This window comes from Myzus persicae, unplaced genomic scaffold, assembly GCF_001856785.1.
Source record: "Myzus persicae strain clone G006 unplaced genomic scaffold, MPER_G0061.0, whole genome shotgun sequence".
NCBI classification, from domain to species: domain Eukaryota; kingdom Metazoa; phylum Arthropoda; class Insecta; order Hemiptera; family Aphididae; genus Myzus; species Myzus persicae.
This window is the reverse complement of record NW_019103967.1, coordinates 543,903-569,664: the sequence shown is the minus strand read 5'-3', so window position 1 is coordinate 569,664 and position 25,762 is coordinate 543,903. Positions and strand designations below refer to the sequence as shown.

Below are 25,762 nucleotides of genomic sequence, written 5' to 3'. Positions count from 1 at the left end.
CTGCACTCTGCAGCGCAGCACGATTTTTGCAACCCTAGCTATAAAATAATTCAACAACAAAATGAGCGTACGTAAGTGCATTCTCCCGGCTCCTGTGACAAAAATGTTAAAACTCGTGAGTCGTGATTGTGATAATAAGATGTAATAATAATATACAGGCACAACGTAGGATGATTATTTCAATAATAGAATCGATACAAAAACAAAGCGTGCGATTATAATATTATTCGACTGAAAAATTCGTTTTGCAATTATTATAATAATATATCGATGTAATACACCGCATAATCGTAGCATTGTTAAAAAATGTATGTTGTTTTCACCATCATGCACGTATGTGTGTAATAAATATCGTTGCGGAACTATATCAATAGTGGGTACTGGACTGATCAAATTATAGCAACACAAGTGTAAATTACGCTCTATAGGCTCTCAGCGGTACGTTAAAACGAATTTTCACAATAATAAATAATAGTATGTCCACACACAAGCGCACAACCAAACATTGGTACAATAATAACATATATAGGTGCAATAGGAAATTCGCACCGCGACGAATTGGCTGGTAAAAGAGAAGAGTTTTCTTTTTCGATGCCCAACACAATTTTGATCGGGGAAACGTTTGATTAGGATTTAAGAAAACCAATATAATTTAATACGAAAAACTCAGTTTGCGTGTACATAATCATACCTATATTATAATATTACTATATACTATCTTTATTAAAATAAAAATTGTTTTACAGTTACCTATACAATTGAATGAGATATTGACTATACCTTATACATTAGGACTAAACATAAAAAAATATTAAAATATAATAACTTATAATAATTAATATTTCTGACAAAGTTATTATTTTTTATTACACGCATCATCATGCATATAAATTCTACGAATTATAAACCATTTATTATTATATTACATAAATATAGCCTACTATAGTAACTATAAACAAAATTATTGAAATGCAATATCGTAAATTTGTTAAACCATTGTTATTTATTTTCATAATATTATCTTATATTACATTTATTTTACAAATGACGAAAATGTTACTATATAGTTATTTAATATGTATGGCATATTTGTATATACTAGCAAGACAATATTGGACATATGTGTATAATAAAATATACTAAAAATATAGTATGAATTTGTGGCTTGTAGGTATGATGCAGTAGTTGACCTTAGTCAAAAAATGTGTTCTGAGGTCAAGCATCAACCGTCGACACCAGTTCCTGGATGGGTGACCATCCGCGTCTTAGTAACAAATCCTCGCCACATATTATATTTATGTTTATTGTATATGACATGTGTTCTGACCGACCCCCTTCCCGACAGTTAAAAACCTACTAAATTACTTACTGGCCAATGTTGAAGCCTTAAATCAATAAAAAAAAATTAAAAAAATATTATGCACCAAAAAATGCATGGTATACCCATCTATAGTGGTACACTGGTACGGCTAGACACGATCAACAAATTTAAAAATGTACAAACATCTTTTAAAATGATTTATCTATTTAAAATGTAATTTGAATTAAATTTATTGTACACAATATGAAGTATAGTTTTGATAATATGATAATATAATATATTACATATTATTAAACTACCAATTACCATATAGCATCATCATCTGTTGATGTATAGACGTAAAATAGTAGTATTATACGGATTCAAGGGGGTCGGGCACCCCGGCTCGTCTAAGCCACCAATAAAATAAAGTTATATTATTTGTTATTTTTCAAAATAAAAATAATAATTATAATATCGGTGCTTTCCGCTACCGTCGTTACATACAAGTATACAACGGAAACAACTACCTATTGTAAGTTGTTATCTACATGACTTCGTATCCTCATATTATAGTCGTATGTAACGACGCGCGACGACGGCGGAAAACACCGATAATTATTATTATTAGATCACAATTTGCTATTAATTATTGTTATATTATTATTTTGTTCACATGTCTCAGTTAGTTGGTTTGTGACTGCCGGACGAATATTATATTGTATTATCATAATAATATGATTGTTAGTATAACACGGTTTCTTTTTTTCATTACTCTTGATTTTTCTACATATTTAATTTTTGAAAAAATGCAAATTGAAATACAAATATATAATTATTTTACGATGTCGAGTTCCAAAAATGACTCTGAATCGACCGAATCTCACAGAAAACATGATCGTTCTGTCTGTCCACAGAGATCATTAATGTCTTTTTTTACAAAGTAAATTCATTCCGATGAATTTCAAGATCGATCTAAAGTAAATAACGAAGAAAATGTAAGTACTAGTAATGATAATTCAGCACCTATACATGATAGCAATAATTCTATAGATTTACAAAATGTTGACATTAATGAACAAAAAATTATATTTGTTGATGTATTAGATATTGGTAACTTTATTGACAGTCAAAGTTCAAATAGATAAATGATGATAACAAATATCTTGTGTTGACAAAAATATGGAGAAGGGATATTTTATACAACTTTCCCAAAAATAAATATTTAAGACATTTTCAATTAAAATGGCTTAACGATTTTTCGTGATTATCTTATAGCCAAAAACACGAAAGAGTTTATGGGCAGAACTTGTGTATTATTTTATAGCGATTTTGGGGGAAGAAGTAAAGAAAACTTGTTTCAAATATATACCAAATCATTAAACAAGTACGAAAAAACTTTAGAAATATTTTAAAAAACGTTCAAATAACGATTATTATAAATTTTCAATTCTCAAAGTGGACGATTTCAAAAATGTTGTAGAATCTGCTGAAAAGTCTGTAGATTTTAAATTTAATTTAAATGTTCAAAAGCAAATTGAATTAAATCGAAAAAAACTCGTCCCTATAATCAATACAATTTTTCTTAGTATTTGTCAAATTTTGTTTTAGATGGTCATCATTAAGATGGAGATTTGATTCAAAATAGTGTAAACAACAAAGGAAATTTTAGAGAGCTTATGAAATTTTATATAGATTCGGGTGATGATGTTTTGAAAAGCCGTCTTCAAAATTGTCCAAAAAATGATAGTTTTATCAATAAAACTACAGAGAATGATTTGATCGATTGTTGTGCTGCTTTAATTCTTGATAAAATTGTAAATGCCATTAAAGAATCCAAATATTTCTCAATACTTGTTGATGAAACGACCGATATAACTATATAAGTACAAGTAAATAATTAGTTTTGTGCATTCGCAATGTTTTTCATAGTAAAGTGCAAGAAGATTTCTTAAAATTAATTATTGTTTAAAATACATCTAGTAACAATCTTTCCAAAGTAATACTACAACCAATTCGATGACTCAGGTCATAATATTAAATATTTGAGTATTCAGGGATATGGTGGAGGGGCTAATATGTCTGGAAAATATCAAGGAGTACAAGCTCAAATACTAAAAATTCAGCATCTTGCTTTGTATACACATTGTGCTTCGCATTGTTTAAATTTAAGTATATCAAAAGCGTCTTCTGTAGTTTTGATCCGGAATGTTGTTTGTAACACACAAGAGGTTATCACTTTTTTTTGAGAGTCACCAAAACGAATGTTACTTTTAAAGACTACATTAATGAAATTGTTACCAAATTCTAAATCATGTAGACTTAAAATATAATCCTGGATCGAACGACATGATGTAATTCTTCAATTTCTTTAACTATACGATATTATTATAATTGCTTGGATGAAATTGTAAACTCTAATGAGGAAACCACGCTCATTACTAGTAAAGCTAATAATTTACTAAATAGTGTGTTGAAATTTGAATTTTTAATTACACTACAAGTTTTTGCAGAATTATTTTCAATTACTTTGCCTCTTTTAAGCAACTGCAAAATCAAAATTTGGAATATTTTCAATCATTGGAAATGGTTAAAACTATTGTGGAACAGTTTGAATATAAAAGAAAAATGATATTCAAAGTTTTAATTCGATTTTTATCTAATCATTAACATTATCTGATGTGCATAAGAATCGCCACACGTCCACCCGCTATCCTAACCAGTCTACCCCTGTTCCTATATTTCTGCCAACAATACAAAGCCGATGACATGCATTGAACGTAACTATAATGTATTTGACATTTGGCAAAATAATCCAAACTGGCAATGGTAATGACTAACGACTAACGATAGTTAAGTGAATTTTTCAATAACAGAGTATACTCGTATATACAGTACGGGTGGGATTTAATACTTAGTGTCCCATCGTCTGTAATTGAGAAGCTACTCATATTAGAGTTAATAATCCCCTCTTACACGTGTATTTCTGCAGAAGAATTTCGAATAGACAGATATTAGAAGGAAAGATCCCTTTTGAGATAATATTATATACTGTATTAACTTATAATATATTGTATGATAATATATAATATATTTTTTATTAAATATTAGTTATTACAGAGTAATATATTCAATATAAATATTTTTACAGATAATAGATTTAAACGAATCTAATATGTGGTACTTAACTGTTATTGCTCCGATAATAATATTGGCAGTAATTATGATACTGAGATTGGAAGGCAGAAGAAAAAGAATATTGGCAAATAAAATACCCGGTCCCGATGGTTCAATTTTTATTGGCATGCTACCATTATTTCTAAAAGGACCAGAAAAACTTATTATAGATGGATTTAAAGTGTACCAAAAGTAAGTCATTAAACACCCTTAATACATACAGGTATGAGGTATAAATGTATAATTTTTTGTATGTAAACTGAGATTTTTAAGTTCATAAAATATAAGCCATGATGCCATGTTATATTATAATATTGTAGTATTGTACCTGCTTATTTATATTTTAGGGATTCTACAATAAAATCTAATTTTTTGAATAAAAATAAATTAAGTGCCCTAAAGCCCCACAAAACTAATCCAATAATTATGTGTAAATAAATTTAAACAAACTCTTTTGAATACATTTGGATTTTCTAGGTATCAGAAATCTTTATTTAAAGTATGGGTCTGCAATAATCTATACATTGTGCTTACGCGACCTGAAGACATAGAAATGATCCTTACTGATCCAAAATTACAAAAGAAATCTAAAGAATACTTGGTTTTACAAGAATCCATCATGGGTCAAGGAATATTTTCAATCGATGACATAAAAAAATGGAAGAATAACCGGTAAGTTTTCATACATTTAGATACCTATAGGTCATAGAATAATATAAGATAATTATTACAAATAAGTACCTTCAAGGCTACAAACACACGGTGTAACTAATGTAAAGTAATATTAAATATAGAATTCGCATTAAATAGTAATTTCTATTATATTTTAGGAAAATGGTAACTGGAGGCTTCAATTTTACAATTATAAAATCTTTTATACCGATATTTTACGAAGAATCTATGGTCCTCAATGACATTCTGAAACAAAAATATGATTTGAAATCGAATGAGTGTGATTTAAGTGTTCCTGTTAGCATGGCTACAATGGAAATGATAGGAAAAACTGCATTGGGTGTAAAATTTAATGCTCAAAATGGCGGTCGTCATCGATTTGTCGAAAATTTACAAACAGCTATGCACGTGAGCAAATATAGTTAAGATCGTATGATTATGAACTTATCTTAATATTTATTCACTATTATTTTAGGCATGGGAATATAGAATCTCACATCCGTGGTACTTGAGCAAAACATTATTTCGACTTTCATCAGTCAAACAAAAACACGATAAAAGTCAAAAAATCATAAACGAGTTCACAGACGAAATAATTAATAAAAAACTTGATGAATTGAACAAAAATGCAAATAATGAAAAACAAGTAGAAACAAGTGACGAAGATATTTGTCGAAAAACAAAAACAGTTATAGAAATTCTGTTAGGAAACTATCATGAAATGTCACATGAGCAAATACGAGATGAACTTGTAACCATCATGATTGGTAAATATGAAAAAAATATATGTATGCATAAACCTGGTCAGAGTTACTTGGTGTGGCGAGGTGTTTGGCTTCAGTTACAAATGTCTACCGATGCCAGCAGTCAGCACCGGCCGGTGTCACTAGTTAATGAATGGGTGACTGCCCGGGTCCTTAGTGACAATCCTTGCCACACATACACGTGTTCCGAACCAACCGTACCTTCCCCTATAGTAAAAACCAACTAATAACCATGCAGTTGATGCCATATAAATAAAAAATAAACTTGACCAGTATTCATTATATTCTATGTAATTTACATAGGTATATTGGTTTGGGCATTTAAAACATAAAATACATTTTTGTTTTTCAATAATGATTATTGTTTAATATTTATAAGAAAAACTGAAAATTATTTTACAGATAATTAAGACAGTTAAATTAAAATAGTATAATCTAATATTTTATTAAACTATAACGGAACCTAAACGTATATAATAGGTAAATAAATTAGATACCAGTGCACAATTAAATAAATATAGACTGATTTTTTTTTTTAAACTTAAAGTCGTTTCCTAATTATTTCAAAATAATTATTTATTTTTTGTTATTTTCTTTTTTTAGTTTTTATGTGGGCTAATTATTTATATTTTTAGGAGGACAAGAAACTACTGCAATGGCCAATGCATGTGTAATTTTTATGTTAGCTCATCATCCGGATGTACAGAACAAGGCAAATATATTTTATCAATTCTTTATGTGCACAATTTTGTTTACTTAAATTATAGTTATTTCTCCGAGTTATAGGTATTTGAGGAATTACAATCGATATTTTCGATCGCCGATCATAATAGACCACCAACATATGAAGATTTACAACAAATGGAATATCTAGAACGAGTGATCAAAGAAACATTACGAGTTTTACCTCCTTTGCCTGTGTTTGGTAGAAGTTTAGAGAAGGAAATGAAAATTGGCGAATATTTGTGTCCAGCCGGTATTTTAGTAGCTATACTAGATATATTTTAATGGTTTATATTAATACTCAAATTTGAATTATCAAGGTTCAACACTGATAATCAGTCCACTATTTATACAATCGAGCGAGCAGTATTACACTGATCCAGAGAAGTTTAACCCAGACAACTTTTTGCCTGATACGTGTCGCAGCCGACATCCATACTCATTCATACCGTTCAGTGCGGGATACAGAAATTGTATTGGGATCAAATATGGCATGCTCCAAATGAAAACCGTTATATCGACACTAGTGCGAAAAAATACATTTTTCCCGTCGGAAAGATATCCCACGCCTAAACACCTAAGAGTAATGTTTTTATCGACACTTAAATTTGTCGACGGTTGTTATGTCAAAATAGTACCAAGAACTTTGTAGAATAATATAGTAAAATAATACACATTTTGTTCATTAAATTAGTTAAAATATTCTAAAATTTAAATGTTTTTAGACTTTATGGTACCTACTTAAGGATTAAGAATAGCTCGATTTCTATTTAGTATTAATTATTCACTTAAATATTATATATATTATAGATAACGAACTATATGTATTATTGTAATTATATTTAAAGATATTTTCCTATAATTGTACGTGTACTAATGTACTGTACCTTTATATCTACCTCCAGAAAATGTCCAGTTTACAAATAGTCTGGGTTAAAATGTTAAAATAAAAATAAAATAATTAAAGATATATAACTTTATCTTTGTACATAATAAGTACAAACTACAAATAGATATAGGATTCTCAGTATTAATTATTAGGAGACAACGCGTTATTGCGTTCAACTTTCCATAAATCATGGACGTTACTCATTTTCATATATTCTTATAAGTTATAATATCGTTCTACTTTCTAGAAAGAAAAAAGGCATGGACAAAAACATCAAGTTAGAAACGAAATGGTAAAAAACATCAAATGTATTTTACTAATAAATTACAAGGATCAGGTTTTAGGCAATTATCTGTCAATAATAATCCTGACATCTGAGGTTATTCACTTTTAATGATATTTAAAGAAAAAAAAGTAAAAAAAGTCGAAAAAGTCAATGTTTTATAAATAATTTAAAAACTTTGAAATTTTTTATCGTGTTCGAAGAATGCTTACATAAACATTTAGTAAAAATTCCATGTAGATACAGTTATTCGTTTTTGATGTGAATGATATTCTAAATAATAATTAAAGGGTTTGTAACTTCAATTTTATTATTTTATTGATAAATTATTAATTTAATTTGTGTATAAGAAGTACAGACATTTTTTAAAAATAGTATAACACTTTAAGAATAAAATTAGAATATATTTTATTACCTAGTGGCGTAATTGAGTGGTGGAAAGGGGGGGCACTTTCCCCCTGACATTTTTGTACAGAGGCAAATGTATCATCCCCCCCTCTCACAAATAATAAAACAATAAAAACCTTTGAATACTCTTAAGTTAAGAAAGAATGCAATATATTTAACATAATATAATAATATTAAAATATATTTTCCTCGAACTATTTCACCAGAGTACATTTATTTTATGTTTCTCTTGTTGTATAATAATATATTAATATAAGTTATGCAGACGTATCGTCAATATACTTACTCAATGAAATAGTTTAACATAGTTGAAAGGCCAACTTCACGAGCCGGTTAATGTTATCGTAATAATCGCATTTAATAAAGTTATTAAAATATTATTTGATTATTATTTATTGTTCATCAAATATAAAATATGTATAAATAATATTTATACTATAGTTAGTACCTACCTACCTATTATTACTATTTTTAACAACTGATTTCAATTTTTTATTCATGAACTCTTATGTAGGATCTAAATAGTTAATACTTAATACTATTTAACAATATGGGTACTCAGTACTTGATACCTAAAATTTTTGTTTCTAAACCATAAAATAAGTTTTAGGACTAACCCTTGGTTAGGGGGGAGGGTATCGAGGTGTTAACTTTGGTAAATTAATTATTTTTCTCCCTCTAGATTTTATCTTGTTACGCCACTGTTATTTATTATGTATTTATGTGTTTAATATATTAATATACAATATTATGTATTATATTACAATATATATTATTATACTTACCATCTATTATATAGTATCATGAACTAAAATATTATCATAGTTTATGATTAGCACAATATATATATTTACTAAGAATGCTGTTAGGCTTTAGGCTGTAGGTACCTACTTACCTATTGTTTTTTGTTCTGATTACAATATGAATATATATATATGTATAAATGTATAATACATGTATAGACATTATACCGAGTTGTTAGCGTGCATTCCTATTTCACTTGAATATATAAGTATAAATAATAATACACTGATATAGTATAATAATATCTTTGTACTTACATATTATATTTAATTCAGTTATATTTAATTTCATGAAAATAACGTGAGAATTTTTTTTACCAAAATTTTTATGACGGAGGCCAGAGGGAGAAGAATTATTGGCCCCATCAAATGTTTTTCCGCCTTAAATAATAAGAAACTAAAACGTAAACTGCTGATTGCAGAGCGCCTAAGCCTAACGGATTACGAGTAAGCATAAGTCTAAGCTGCCGGACACCTGATAAATTAATAAATAATAATATAATATTGGACAAGCACCGCAACCCATTCGCCTCTGTTATTAGGTTAGGTATCATGTCGGAAATATTTTGCGCGCGCACACGTCATGACTTCATAACGACTTCCGGTAAATCGTAGTCGTTTCTTCCATGGCCGTGCGGTGTAAACAAAATATCAAATTGCTGTTTTATCAACAAAAATCCACCACACATAAGCGTGTATTTGCTGCCCGACAATTTTACGCGGTTATGACTAGGAGGCAATGAGGTATCGACGACATTAGTGTTTTGTAACGGAATTTTCGACACTGCCTAGTGCCTGCACGCACGACCGTATTCCATTCATACATCGTCACTGCCGCCGATTTCGTTATTTGTAGTTCACGGGACCAATTGTGACCGTTGGATCATTGGCTTTTATATTGAATTGTTCGAAACAAACGTAAGTATGATGATTTTGTTGTAGTATCGTCTACATAACAGTTTCAAGTCGGAACATTCTTTGTTTATAACGTTTTTCGAGTACCTATTGTCGATCTTTAAAACGTGGTACATATTTTAATTATAATAACTCAACAAGTGTCCCGTTCAGTTTGAAGCCCCTAAATTTAATATAAGCATATTTTTTTAATAGTTATTAGATTATGACTCGCGTTTTACGAAATCCCATCGTGCATGGTATCTGGTAGTTAACAATATTAATTTATCGTTTGCCCAGTTTATGTCTGGTTCAAAATTAGGGTTTAAATGTCCCTCCCCTCTCATATCAAGATGTATATTTTTCAAATTAAGTGTTTGAGTAAAAAGGATCATGTTTTTTATATCACTACTGGTTCAACCAATACCGAATACCGCCTTTAGCTAACAGTTTTTTCAACGTTCTCCAAACATTCCTACACACTTTTATTTCACATCTAAATCAGTTATTCCAGTTATACTACCAATCATATTTTTTACATTAGTCCAACCTTATTTTTCTCAGTTAATTTAGTTTAAAATTTTAAATAGTAAGACAAAATAACTCATTTCACATCATGACCCCTTTTTATCATAGTTGTCTACTTAATTTTTGGCACTGATTCATTACTTTGAATGTTTAAAATTTAAATATAATTACCTAAATCTTAAGTAAATGTATATAGTCTACATTTCTACAAGATCTTGAATTAGATAACCAAAGACTGCAGAATCCAAATAGGTACCTAGTTGATATTTGAAGTCTTTATATCAAATTATAAAACCAGTAAATATTAGTGCTCTCCGTACTAGTTTGGTATGATATAACTTAAAAAATTACCTGCACACGAGTTAATTCCAGGTATTCTCTTTTGCCCTAAATGACAAATAACTAGACACTCAATCTCAGCTTTGAAGTTAATACTTTTTAACTTACCCACAAAAACTACCAGAAAATCACATTCAGCCAATCCATGTTTGATTTATACCTACTGTCGATGACTGATAATTAGGCACTTAAACACTGCTGTCAACAACTTTTCTACATTTAAAGAAATATGTGTTACTCCAGATCATTTGTTCCTTACTTAACTTAACTTGCACCTTTATAAGACTAAATTAGAAATATTCAATCAGGTACATCAGTAAATAGGAACCAGTGGCACTCACTCTCAGTTTCACTAACAGCTAGTCTTCAAATAAATTTAGTTATCCTACCTAATTTACAACTTATTGAGGCATTTTTAAAATTATATTTATCTTATTTGTAGGTAGATGCGCTGAAAATTGATTTTCCCCATGACAATATTCATAGGTTACTAATCAGGCTTATAGTGTGAAAAAAAATAGAAACATACATGCAGTGAGGCCCCTCGAATTTGCTCACTATGCATATTTAAGGAATCGCTGCTCTATATCGTTTTGAAGAAGATAATTTTTGTTGGTAGGTTAGTGTATTGACTCAAAATAAAATTTTCAGGTGTTTCAAAATACACGAGCACCCCTGTTAATAGGTAAACATTCAATACCACAAAATTCACTTTTAATATTCAGAGAAAGGAAAGAAATATTAAAAATTGTTATTTTCTTGTGCCATAATTAATATGGGTTAAGAAAATATGAAAATAACTGATTAAGAATTTGTGGAAATGTATGCCATTTTTTTGCCAAAATCCCTTAAAATATACCAAGCCATACTTTCCGCTTTACCAATACTTATGTACAACCTCAAAAACTAAACGAAAGTCATTATGCCCTCTAAATACAATTTTATTAAATTTCAATTCCATTTATAATTGACTTCTTTTTCGATTCACCAAGTAAGTTGAAATAAGTTATAACTTAATGAGTATAACTCAAAATTTTATATTATACTTATGTATAAATGAAATCAATCTAATTGTATTTAATTTTAAGATTAACTTTTACATCCCTACTTTATACATATTATTATCACTCTCCTATTTTCAAATAAGTTGCCAGACACTTAATATTACCTACCTACTGTACTCTTTGCCCATAAATGGCGTTCATTTTTGTAAATTATTTATTACTAGCTGATCCCCGCACTCGTTTGTTAAAAATACCAACTCTTTATAAAACTCTTGGCTCTAATAGCTCTAAGCTTACTATTACATTTGTGTATTTTATAATATTACTATTGCAGGAACCCCTAGCTTGTAATTTTTTAGTTTTAAATTATTAGATGATATATATCTCAATATTAAAATTAAATAAAAATATTTTATTGTACGTATCATACACAGGTTGCAGAACTTAACATGAGCGACATTTAAGGATCTTTACAAACTTCTTATTCTTTTTTATGTGTAATAAAACTATTAATTATGGTTCTGTAAATCGTAAACAATTTATAATTGTTTACTTTTATTTAAACATTTTGTAACGGTGTATTAAAAATATCATATTACAGTGAACAGCAACTCGATAAATTTTATATTTATATTTATTGCGAGGCAACAACCAACTAATATCTACTACTCTTGATATTAAAATTTATCTCCACAAACTAATAACGTGACTAAGATACTATTTTAGTTTATATTATTACATAATTATCTCCATAAAAATATTAATGTCTATGGTCATCACGTATTGTTCTGTATCAGATATTAATATAATGTTTCTCTGAAAAATGTTAACTGTAATTTTGGAAAAAACCTAAATAAAGTATGTTCATAGGCGTAAGTAGACCTTAAAGTTAAGGAGGAATTTGTATACTAAGTAAAATGAGTGGGGGATCTGCATTGTTACTAAATGTAAATGTAATTCAATTAAAATTGATTGTATTTGATTATTAAAGTGTGTACACGAACCATTAAAAAAGTGGAATGAAGTAAACATTAAATTACTAAAATATATTATTTTAGTTACAAATTCAAGATTTTAATTTTCTTATAATTTAAGTGAAACTTAAATAATTGATATGGGTCATTAGAGTATTGGCATTTTTTTTTTTTAATATTTGTATTTAGAACATTTAATAAATCTTTGTCATTAGCTATGTTAGACAACTTAGAGCAGCGGTCGCCAACCTTTAGGACCTTGCTGATCACTAAAACTACTGATAAATGTTACACCAAATTAATATTAAAAAATACATACTTAAAATAATAAAAAAGATTTTAATGTGATATTTGTTCCTGGTTTGTTTTGAAGAATTTTGTGCAATTTTGGCTCCAATGTAGTCACTGCAAGTCATAGAGCTTTACTTCTAGCTCATTTCTAGTTATTTTTCCGCGTACCACCTAAATTTTCTCGCAGACCACTGGTTGGCAACCCCTGACTTAGAGGACCTATAAGCGGCATTGTTAGTCTTTGTCACCATTTATACATTAATGTTTGATAGTCTATTCTTCTTGGTGAAGATTATTTCTGTGTTAACTTTATTGACAACTACACAGACTCATCCCATACAAATAATATTGTATAGGTTAAATAAACAAATAAAACCATATTTCAAATTGATATTTATTAATGTAGCTACCGTTGTTGATGTGAGTATAGGAACTATGACAGGGAGGGCGTAGCGCCACCCCTAGTTACACCTATAAGTATGTTCCATACAAATGCATAACATAGCAAAATGTACGTTCTGAATAATCCAATTAACTCTGTTAAATTAATATTGGAGTGAACTATCACTCATTATTGAACTTTGCAGTAAGACATATTATGTAGTGAATCTCATAAGTTTTGTTTTTTAATTTTTATAATTTAATACCTACAAGATTCACCAGCAAATATTCTTACTTGAAAATGTGATGATATGACAGTTCACTATAATATTAAACATAATAGTTAAATGGATTTTTCAGATTGTATATTTACAATGTTATGCTTTTGTAAGAAAGACAACGCTTTTGGATGTAGTGTCTTCTCAATATAAAGATGAAGAATCTATTCCAACAGCCATTACTAAATCTTGATTATTATTTCCAGATAAAAATGGGCTTGGACCGTAAAAGAAAGTCAATTAATGCTGTTCAAAGCACTGATAAAAAAAGAAAAAGTATTATAGAAAAAAAGTCTTCATCGTCTTCTTCCTCTTCTTCTGAAGATTCTGATGAGCAGTCTGATCATGATAATGGATTAATTAATGAAGTAAAAAATGAAAATCCTGTTATCAGTCGTTGGCCTCAAGATGACATTCAAAAGCTACTATCTAAAATGGAGTCGGTACTTCCTAAGAATGACAATCAAACATTTCGAAGTCGATTCTCCAAATTAGACTGGGAAAAAATTCAATTTGATAGTTATAGTAAAGATGAATGTCAATCTACTTGGTTAGCAATACAAGATCAGCTCAGAACATTTAAAACTATAGGTGATCTTATTCATGATGCTAGAAATTTATTGGAAACTAAAGGCATTGATACATATCGTTCAAAAACAAATCGGTTACAAAAACCTAGAACAGCATACATGTTATATTACACAGAACTTCTACAAAAATACAGGAAAAAACATCCAGATTTAAAATTGCCACAGTTGACACAAATTATTGCTGAAAAATATAATAAATTATCTCCTGACAAGAAACAAATATTTCTTGATAGAGCACAAAAATTAAAGACTGAATATATTGAAATGGTTGATAAAACAAATGTAGGTTTCAAATTTAAAGAATCAAATAAACCGAAAACTCCCTTTCAAGTTTTTATGGAATCGAAATCATCAGATTTAGATTCAGGTAATGTTGATAAAGCTGATATTCATAACAAATTAAAAGAAAAGTGGGAAGGTATGTCAGAAAAGAAAAAATCAAAATGGATTAAATTGGCAAACGAACGAGAACAGACATATTTAAATAATCTAAAAGAAGACCATAAAAATGATCCTGCTTTCACTATGCCTACAAAAAGTGCTTTGACCAAAGGTGATAGAAATATTTTGGATTCTCAATCAGGGAAACCAAAAAAACCTCCAGTCAATAATTATGGTCTTTTCTCTAAAGAAATGTTGCAAAGTGATGCATTAAATGGTGTTCCTCCTAAAGAGAGAATGTCAGTGTTGGCAAAGAAATGGAAAGCTTTTTCTAATGAAGAGCGGCAAATTTATTCTGATAAGTTAAAAGTTATAACTGAGCGATATAAAACTGAATTTGATGCATACTTAAAAACACTACCAGAAGATGAAAAACAATTAGAAATGTCTAAAAACAAAATAAAACCTAAAAAAGCTGAGAAACCTGAACCAAAAGTTGTACCTAGGATTAATGCTAGAGAAGTTATTTCAGAAAAACCTACAGAAAAATCTAAGAAAAAAGATACTTCAAAATATAACTCAAAAACTAAAACATTCAAAAATGAACCAAAACCAGTACCTTATGCAAATGCATTTGAACTATACAGAAGTAAATTAGAACCAAATGATAAACACCCAATTACAAGTTTAGAAGATTGGAACAAAAAAAATGGACGAAAACAAACAATATATGAAAATGAACTTAAGGCACTTAAAAAAGAATATATGAAAAATTTGAAAGTATTTTTAAGATCTCTTTCTGCGGATGATTTGCAATTGTATCTAAAATTGAGAAAACCTGAATTTTTAACTGAGAAAAATGATTCTAGTGCATCTGAGAAGGAAGTCAATTCTTCATCTGAAGAAGAAGAAGAAGAAGATGAGGATGACGATGATGATGATGATTCAGAGTAAAACAAAAACATTTATTTTAATTTTTAATTCAATATTAATACCTCTTGTTTAATTATTTTAAGATATTATTTGCATTGTTTAAGTTAATTTTATTCCCGTTCGACCCATTTAATTTGAATTTTTTACTGTTGCAACAATTTTTTTCTTCTTTTTTAGATATTTACCCATTCAAAAAATATAATTGTTATACATTATACTTGCAATTCATAATCAATATTGATTGTTACTTTTATTTTTCTAATTAAGTTTAACTTAAAATATTAAATAGTACTAAATAATTATAATATATGCTTTTATTTATTTTTAAATGTATGATATATTTTGTTAAAACAATTAAATTGGGTTTTTTATGTATTCATTAAATTAAATTAAAATAAATATGTTTTTTACAATATAATTAAAATTTTAAAATCGTCTTTAAGTAAATAAAGGGTTTTAATAATATTATTTTGTTCAAAATAATTATAGTTTTATATTATTATTTTCCATTCTTATATAAAAATTCAAACACATTTTGCTATGGGAATGTAGAATAGTTTAATAATAATAATTCATTGTTTGTATTTATCAATGAATCAATGGAAGGTTATAAAATATTTAACTCTATGTGTGCGACCTATGCTTAAGACAAAATAATGTTAATACTTGATAAACAAATACATATATTTTTTCTTTATAAAAGTATTTAAATTTTTTAATATGGCCTATTCAGTTACCTATCTAATATAAAAATAACATTATAAACAAAAAAATAATTTAATGAAAATGTATTATTTTGTATACAGATATAAGTTGACAGACGTATCCATTCAAAATTGATTTCATAATACATCATGAGATTTATTTATGTTGAAAATTTAAATCATGATAAATCTCGTGAAATAATTATGAATTCAAATTTAAACACATCCATTACAGTGGCCTATTTAATAAACAGGTACATCACTTGACACCTATACAGCAGACGTCCCTGGGTTTTTGGACAAATTCTGAACATTTTAAATTTGTTATCTGTAGGGGCCGTTTCACATGCTCCGGCTGTGACGCGTTTCCTTCGTCTCAATCACTGTAAACTAAAAACCCGCACGATACGTCACGTATGATACATGTCCATATGAAACGGATCTAAATCTGAGTAAAAGATTCCTTTGAGCAGGGCCTGAACTTCATACATTTGCATATTTCAAAGCAAGCTGCATATTCAAAATCTAATTTGATACAAATTTGTTTCATGATGCATACAATTGAAGTACAAACATATATTATGTTACATATTTTACTCAATTTATTATTTATAATTTGAAAAATAAAAAGCGGGTCAGTGGATGTCGCTCTGCTGTACATTAAGTGTATAGGAGGTCGCTGTAATGGATGGAATTAAATTTGAATACGATATCAAATCATTGTATACGAAAAACGATTCTGAGCGGAGACGGCATGTCAGTCTAGTATATTTTATATTGTTATTACTTATTATTAATATTATTCTTAAATAATCATTGATGCTGGAAAAATATTAAACATACCTATGTAAAATTGGGCTGTTATGGAACCGAATTACGACAAAATGATAAACGTTATTCTTGGTGCTCATATGCAATTTTGTCCAAATTTAAACTTAAAATGTCTAAAAAATAACTATATTCATACATTTTTTAGATTTCTTAGTTATGGAAAAAACTGCCAAGTGGAACCTTGTTTTAAATTTTCAATCCTTAGCTTTAAAAATTGAAAAATTTATACATTTTTAACTGCAAAATCATTTTAAATTTGAACTTTAAATCCTTATGAAAAAAAATCTTGCCTACGTATGTATTTTTAATATTTTTCAACAGTTATTGTAACAAGTTATCAAGAGTCTTGTATTAAATTTTCATGCTTTTTTACCCAACCAATAAAATTCTATTGCCATTTATAGAAAAAATAATGAAATTTGAAAATGTCAGTCAACAGCTTAAAACGAGTCATAATATTTTGAACATTATAATCATATCAAGTATATGATAAATTGATGAAATAACCATTTGGTGTTCATTTTAATTACGACAAAATAAGAAAATTGCTACAAGAGAAATCGAGCGAATATCCAATGTTGTAAAATTTTCAACTTCAAACGCTCGTATTTAATTTGACTCCGGTAGAAATTTTTTTAGATAAAGACAGACAAACTTGTAAGGAATCTTGTATTACATTTTTAACATTTAGATCTAAATAGAAAATTTTTATGAATTTCTAACTAAATATAATTTAATTTCCACTAACAACGACCTACAAGGAATCTTGTATTACATATTCAAGTTTTCTGATGAAGCGAAAAATTTTTTATCGACTTCGGTTTGAAAAAAATAAACAAATAATAATCGAAAATTTCATATGCCTATAGATAGTTCAACACAAATCAAAATATTTTGAAATTTTTATGGTGTATAGAAAATGCTTTCACAAATATTCAATGAAAATGTCATTAACTTACGGTCATTTTTGTTATGAACGTTACACCAAGAACCAAAATCGATTTTTTCGAAAAATGGTTTTGAGTGAAAATTCTCGTTTTTCCTTAATTTTTGGTTTGTTTTTCCTGTTGCTTTTGAAAACTATTGGGAATTTTAAATTTTGACCTCCCGAATGCCCAAACTAGATTCACTTTTCTCCCAGAAAAGTTGCTGTTGAAGAAAATCAAAGAACTTCTTCTGTAAGAAACCGTGATGGCACACAAAAAAAAAATATTAAAATAGAATCTAAAATGTAATATATATATATCACCAATTAAACATTTTTTCAATACTAATTAATCTTAATACTCAGAATTTAAAATGTATTGTGATTGCCAAGATTGTATTTAATATTTATTGAATGGGCTCGTCGCTCGTGGCCTCTATGGTTTCGGAGATAAGTCCATAATATTATGGATTCGGGGCCCCCTCCCTGTAATTTTTTAATATAGCTATTAAGTTTTTTATTTTAAATGTTAAAATAAAAAGTGTCTAGTATCCATATAAAATATCATACTATATTATCTAAAAATATAAAATTATGATACGAATTATTATAATATAAGTAGGTAAATCATTAGGGCAGACGGCAGATCATTTGCATATTTGTTTTGCACGATCACAAAATCAGCAGAATAAGAAACAAATAAGTTTCATTCTCAAACAAAGCTAGTTTTGAAATTATATTTTACATATAAATGCATATTTTGAGTTTTTTTTGGTTTTAGTCCATATTTCTACGAGTCTATACGTTAATAGATGCATATTTTCAATAATTTATCATGCGTTATCAATATTTTTACCGACGACGTTTTTATTTGTTTTAAATATTTAAAATACATCTAATATAGTGTTGAATTTTAAATTATTTTAAATTTTGATCATATTAATATGGTTGTTGACTGTTATTCCTACACTCATGTTTTTCCTAGAGACACGTCTCGAGGATTACCGATTAGATTTATTTTCCGGTTATTAATTTTATTTATGAACAGATATTGTTCACTGCTCAAGATATTATCAATACGGATCACGGAGACGTCGGTCGCAGACATCAAAATCTAAATAAAATATATTCATACAAATAACCTTATTTTTTCAATGCATATTTTTAATACATTATAATATGCATATTTTGCACATTTTAGTGCATATTTGGTGTTTTTTTTTATAAAGGTTTAAATCTTCTGCCCTAACTAATCATTGATCACGGTTTACATGCTACCTACGCAAACGCCCGTGGTGCTATACCAGTGGCAGTTTAAGTAGGTTTAACCTTGTCACCGTGATGATTTTCTTAGGAAATTTTGTTTTTTAATATTGCGGTTGTGGTGCTAGAATGCTTCATTGATCTCATTTGTTATTTCTAATTTTCACGAATGATGATAATAACATAAGTCACAGACTTCTATGACAATGTAAATGTGGTACCTACTGAGCCGTATTTACAATTGTTACTATGGGCCAACCATATTTTTACGCCATTCCTTCCCAACCAAAAAATAGATCCACTTTTTGATTTTTCTTAACAAATTTTAGTTATAATTTTTTATTTATAAAAAAAATCTACATAAATGAATGCAATATGTACAATGATTATAATTGTTTTCTAGATTGCTTATTGGCAAACTCTTCAATAATATTTTTGTAGTCTAATAATTGTCTAGTGATTTCCGAATTTCGAATTCTATGTTTAGAACAGCTATGCATTCAGTCTTTCTTCTTTCATTGTTGGCTTAAATAGCTTTTAACTCTCTTTAGAGTAGAGAAATACCGTTCAGCTGAACAGATTGTAGCTATCTAGTAGAGGGTATCATTTTTAATGCAATGCCAATGTATGGAGAGACTTCTATAAGGTTGTTGTTTCTTAAATAGATACTCATTTCTAAAATTGTTTTTGGAAAAATAGCAGTGCCCGCCCACCCCCTAAATAGATTAATATTTGGCTCCCCGGGGAAAATGTCTCCATTCCCCCCCCCCTAAATACGGCCCTGGCCCCTGGGTACCTATAATATAGTATTGGTACTTGAATAAAAAATAATAATACACGAGAATTTAGAAGTATAGACCCCCGTGTGATACTGTGATTATAGACTATAGTATTATTAATTATTATTATCTTGAATCTTGATCCAGACCAGACCACAGAGAATAACTAAAAAGGTACCATTATGGTCGACAACGACAACAATAAAAATGTATAAAAATATTGCTTCGGTGGATAAAAATGTCAAATACGTCACTGTCTTGCGCGTCCCACCCGACGTGACGTCCTTGCGCGCGCGCCACAAACCCCAATATGGCGTTATCATTTATCAGTACACGGACGACGACAGCCGCGACGGCGCGACGACATCGCGATTCGTGAGTGATGAGTATTGGTTGTTGGACGGTATTCGTCTAATTCGTGACGAATTCAAGCGGAGCATAATATTAAATAGCATCACGTCCTCGTATTCTATGCATCAATAAGATATCTGTGCTAAGATTATTGTTAAAGATCGTAATCCGAACTGCAGCTGACCGCTCGGCACTCTCTGATAACGAGTACGCGATAATAACAACAAAAATAATAACAATATTATCATCATCTCGTTTCGCGTGTCCGACTTCCGTCGTAACTCGCAAATCGCTGTAAAAGTTATCGTCGTCGTCGTCGTCGTCTCGGCGAATTCAAGTCTCGTTCGGTGCGTGCGGTGGGTGACCAGTGCACTAGTGCAGGTCGAGGAAAAGCGCAACGAGGATCGTCAAGTGGCCGACGAACGCGCCCACCAACTCCACACGAATCTCGAGGACGCAGCGGCGCACGCACGAAAAATGCGTCGCCGTTAAGACGCTGTGGCCCCCGCAACGCACGCACGCCGGCGATGTCATAGCGGTGAGTAACGCAGCTGCGACTTGCAAGCATTTCGGCGACGACTACGACTACGACGACGACGACGACGACGATGATAATAAATGTTTTTGCAATAATAATGATAATAACGTATTTACAATAGGCACCGTCGAGGCCGTTACTCGCTCGAATAACGACAATGATATTAATGATATTATTATGTAAAGTTGTAGTACGGACGGTCGAGTGGTGGTGCCGCTGCCTCCTTCGTAAATCGTTGGTGGTTATAGAGTTGTTATAGACGATCGTCGTACTCCCATTAATAATAAAAAAACATTTCGTCATCGTCGCCGTTTCGCCTTTTTAATAATATTCTTTAGTTGTTTTTTTATTTTATTTCCCCTACTCTCGTCGTTTGCCAGCCGCCGATTGAGTGATGCGCTCGCTCGCGTGACTTGCGACCATTATCTCTAGGCTCGACCCGCGCGTCGGCCTTTTAACCTCTAGATTACGTCTAGACGTTGATAGGGCCGAAACCAATAGCTATACGGTCGTCGTTGGACGGCTGGCGGTGTGCACAATGTGCAACCGATGCCTTGCCACCGTCCATTGCTTGTCCGCTGACAGTGCTCCTTGATTTTCGTCGAACGATGCAGGTACCTAAGTGTGGTGACACAATGACGCCAGAGTCGGCTGACAACGGTCTGTGTGACAAGTCAATAACGCTCCGCAAGCACCGCAAAAATATATTTAATAAATCAGGTGAATCTGTCTTACCTACGTGTTACTTGTTCTGTGTCGACTTGTGCCTCTGTGGTTTACCTGTCTTGTGTGGTTGTCCATTTTATTTTAATATTTTGAGTGTTCCGATTCGGTTTTTCAGCATGATTAATGATGGATGTCATAGGTAAAAAGATTAGCCGTTTAGCTGTTTAAATTTCAGTTGGACAATACAGACAAGATTCAGAATACTAATGATTCCGTTTAGAATATGATTGATCCAGATATTGCTTTTAACCCAACATAGTGATATAATATTCGGTTTTTCAAAATTGTAGGTGTAATTTTAATAATATTTTTACATCTAATTTCACATGTACGAATCATAGTTTGGAGTAAATAATATGTGCATATTAGATTGCTTTCTACCTTCTTCTCTTTAAAGTTTAAATACAAATATTTTGTTTATTAAAAGTTCCTAAAATGCATGGATATTACCAATGTGTTAATAATAAGTAGTCTTTAAATATATAATGATATAATCATCCGTTAAGGATTTAGGTAGTTGGTTTTCTTAAACAATCGTGCATATTACACGTTTCCGAGTATTCTAATGACATTTATTTTCTGCTTATATTCTAATATTATATCTATTAAGTCAATAATGTTGCTATAATAGTGTTTAAACTATGTGTAGCATTGAGGATGGTAGCTGCAGAAATGACAAATAATCAAGATAAAGATGTCACTCAAGTGCAATACATAGATATCAGTCCCGATTTTCTAACGACTGGACGAACCGGCAGAAGGAACGCTTTACCAGATATACTAGGTGAACATAAACTGACGTCCACAGCTGATTTGCCCGACCGATTACAAGCGCTTACAACAAATGGTAAAATAATTCTTATTTGATTTTATTGAAGTACGACAAAATAATGTATAATAAGTTTTCACCAGTAACATAGACACGAATAGTGTTTGAGATTTGAGAGAGCTGAAGCTCAATTCTATACTGGATTCTTTTGAAGATTTTTCTGTTATTACTAAATACCTAAAAAATGTTATAAATCTGTAAAATCTTCAGTTTTTGGGATGGGAGGTTATACTAAAGTAAGGTGGCTTAGCCCCAAGACCCCAGATGTTTTCGCCTATGAATTAAGTAATTCAATAATGCAATTATCAATTTAGGCATATTCATTTTTGCATCACTACTTTCAAAATTACTGAATATTATCTGTATTTTTTTTTAATTAAAAATTTAAACAAATGTACCAAAATACAAACTAATTGCACAGATTAGATTAGGTGTATAATGAATAAGGACATATTAAAAGCATATTGGGGACGAGGTGTCCGAGTGGTCTGACTCTTCCGCTGCGACGCAGCCGGTCGCGGTTCGATCCTCGGCCACCGGGCGGCATTTTTCTCCGGACAAGTCGCGGTGACCGGAGAGCAAGTGCTGCCATCCCCCACCCCCGGGGCATGGCAGAAACCTACGGGTGCCCCATTCGAAATTCTGCCAAAACAAACACACACGTGTTCCCCCTACCGTTCCAAAAACCTACAGTACCTACTAATAGCTAATGGCCACAGTTGCCGGGCTCAGGATCAATTAAAAAAAAAAAAAAAGCATATTATTCAAACAAAATTGAGGTAATAATTCAATTATTTCAATTAATAAATTAAATATATATAATTATATTACTTTATGTAACTATATATTACTTAATTAGTATAATTTTAATTTAATCTCTTGTGATTTTAATACATGTACTTAAGTATTACGTCGTTGAAACTGATAAAGAGATGTACTAATATAAAATAAAGAGTTATTGCTCTAATATTTCAATATTTTGATTACAATTTATAACCAATATTTAAATATATTAAATAATATGGTTGTGGCCTAAAATTATACTTTATATTACCATTTTCAATTTTGTTGACTAACCAATAAAAAAAAAGTATTAAGTTAGTTTACTATATTATCATTTATCATACCATTAATTATTTGAATTGATTAGAGGCACTGTTTTTAACAAGAAACACGTTTACCATAGCTTTATTTTTTATTATGAATAACCGTTGTTGTTTTTTCTAACAGAGGGAGCTGGGACAAGTAATATGCAACCATCAACAACTAGCAGTGATTCAGACATGACTAAAACATAAAATGCAACATGTTGAATGACAAGATAAAAATGAAAAAATATAATCTACTGCTACTGTATGTTCTTCTGAAGGTAAAATAAAACAAAGTAAATTCATCTAGCTTTGCTAGATGTTAAAGCCTTGAATATTTTTGAGTTGAACAGAAAGTCACCTAATAGTTTTAATGTACTTCTAGTCTCCTAACAATCAGACCAAAGCATAAAAGTACTTTTATTTTAATTTTTTTCATTTATTTATTTAGTTCCGTAATTTTATTTATTTTAATCGAAAGGTTTTGTTCCTCTATTCAATTGACTGTATGTAATTTTTTTTCTTTTTGTGTAAAACTTTTTTTTGTGAAAAATAATTGTAGTGAATATTTAATTCGTTAGTTATAGAAAATTATATTTTGTCCTAAACTATGTCCTAAACCTAAATTATTTGATTATATTTTAATATTTTATGTTGGAATAATGTGTTTAATAATTAATAATAGTCGAGATAACTGCTTTTAATAATGTATAATAAGAATATAAATTTTGTTTGTTAAACAAATGTATGACTAAAAGAATATTATATTCTAGATAACTTAAAATTAAATAGCTGATAATGTGTTAACTGCTACTTTCAAGAAAAATTCAAATCTTAATCAAAAAAAAATTGTAAATTAAAATGCTTAAAAGACATAATAATGACTAATTACTATAAAAAATATATATATAGGTAATAGCAGACAATAATACAGTAAAATGTAAAAAAATAGAAATAGAAGTATAGTGTTGATAATAATTACACACGGTCAGGTTGTGATATTTTAAATGTTTTTCCTACTCAATATTTTTCTCATTTAACCATATTTTATTTTTCTTTATTTTTATAAATTTAACTTATAAATATTACCATTTTTTTTTCAATGTTATTTATATTATACCAAAAACTATTTAAGCTTATAAAAATTAGTGATGACTAAACCTGGGTAATATAATATATGAAGTCTTAAGTAAATTAAATTACTTTACTCCTTGTGAATAAATAAAAAACAATATTATTTTGATGTTCATAAATTAATACATTTAAAAATATAATTTAGAGCATGTGTGAAGTATTACTAAATAGTGTATTTTAGAAGAATGACTGAAATAATTTTAAAACAGTTAATTATTTCTCAAAAAAATACCTACTTTTAAAAGTTTAATGTCATTAGTTCCTGATTTTTGTTGATTTTTACATTAAAACAATTGAAATATTGTAAAATATATTTATATTTGTAGGCAATTATTTCTTCGGAAATTTTTTGTTATTAAACAAATATTTTTTAATTTTTGTTTCTGTTGAAATAACAATTTCCTACCAATTTTGGTCCAAAACATATGTGTCTTATAGTATATTTTTTATACAGAAATAAATACTATACATCTTAATGATTAATACTAATTATGATAAATTTAATACAGAATTAATGAATAGGCATAGAAATCTTTTTGTCAAACATTCCAGTAAAATCAATAAAATAAGGAAAATTGTTCTTGGAAATTGTATAAAATAAACAGTACTCGCCCAATATGCTATCTACCACACGTTTGATGGTTTAGTGAATGATATCTACCGTAAATATTTTATCTACCATCGACTTAGTTGATTTTCATCTTTTTGTAAATACCTCGGCTTGTGTTACCTTTATTTAAAATACCCAATACCAAACAAGTTCTACGATATCGCACAAATTTAAACCATATTCTTTATATTATAATATATATTATATTATTTTTTTTTTATTTTTTTTTCACTATTAATTGTTACACTTCCCATTTTTATCCATGTACATAAAAAGGTTATTGTTTTTGCGTATGAGTAAAATGTTTGGCACCCTTTTTTTGTACATTGATAATAAATTGTTTTCAAAATATTACCTTCCGAATCACATTTT

At 29.3% G+C, this 25,762-nt stretch overlaps 2 protein-coding genes across 2 annotated transcripts; both read left to right on the top strand.

The window, feature by feature from the left end:
* The first annotated feature begins 46 nt into the window (after positions 1 to 46).
* Positions 47 to 15,680, top strand: LOC111037024. The gene is made up of 11 exons (XM_022319373.1): positions 47 to 115; positions 4,452 to 4,669; positions 4,955 to 5,149; positions 5,308 to 5,557; positions 5,625 to 5,916; positions 6,549 to 6,625; positions 6,700 to 6,889; positions 6,957 to 7,284; positions 9,442 to 9,466; positions 9,812 to 9,937; positions 13,915 to 15,680. The coding sequence occupies exons 1-11, from the start codon at positions 62 to 64 to the stop codon at positions 15,631 to 15,633; spliced, it is 3,474 nt and encodes a 1,157-aa protein (XP_022175065.1). The 5' UTR covers positions 47 to 61; the 3' UTR covers positions 15,634 to 15,680.
* A 5,329-nt stretch (positions 15,681 to 21,009) lies between these two features.
* Positions 21,010 to 24,244, top strand: LOC111037005 (cAMP-dependent protein kinase inhibitor beta-like). Its single transcript, XM_022319350.1, has 3 exons — positions 21,010 to 21,723; positions 22,379 to 22,576; positions 23,789 to 24,244. The coding sequence occupies exons 1-3, from the start codon at positions 21,612 to 21,614 to the stop codon at positions 23,854 to 23,856; spliced, it is 378 nt and encodes a 125-aa protein (XP_022175042.1). The 5' UTR covers positions 21,010 to 21,611; the 3' UTR covers positions 23,857 to 24,244.
* The last annotated feature ends 1,518 nt before the right edge of the window (positions 24,245 to 25,762 follow it).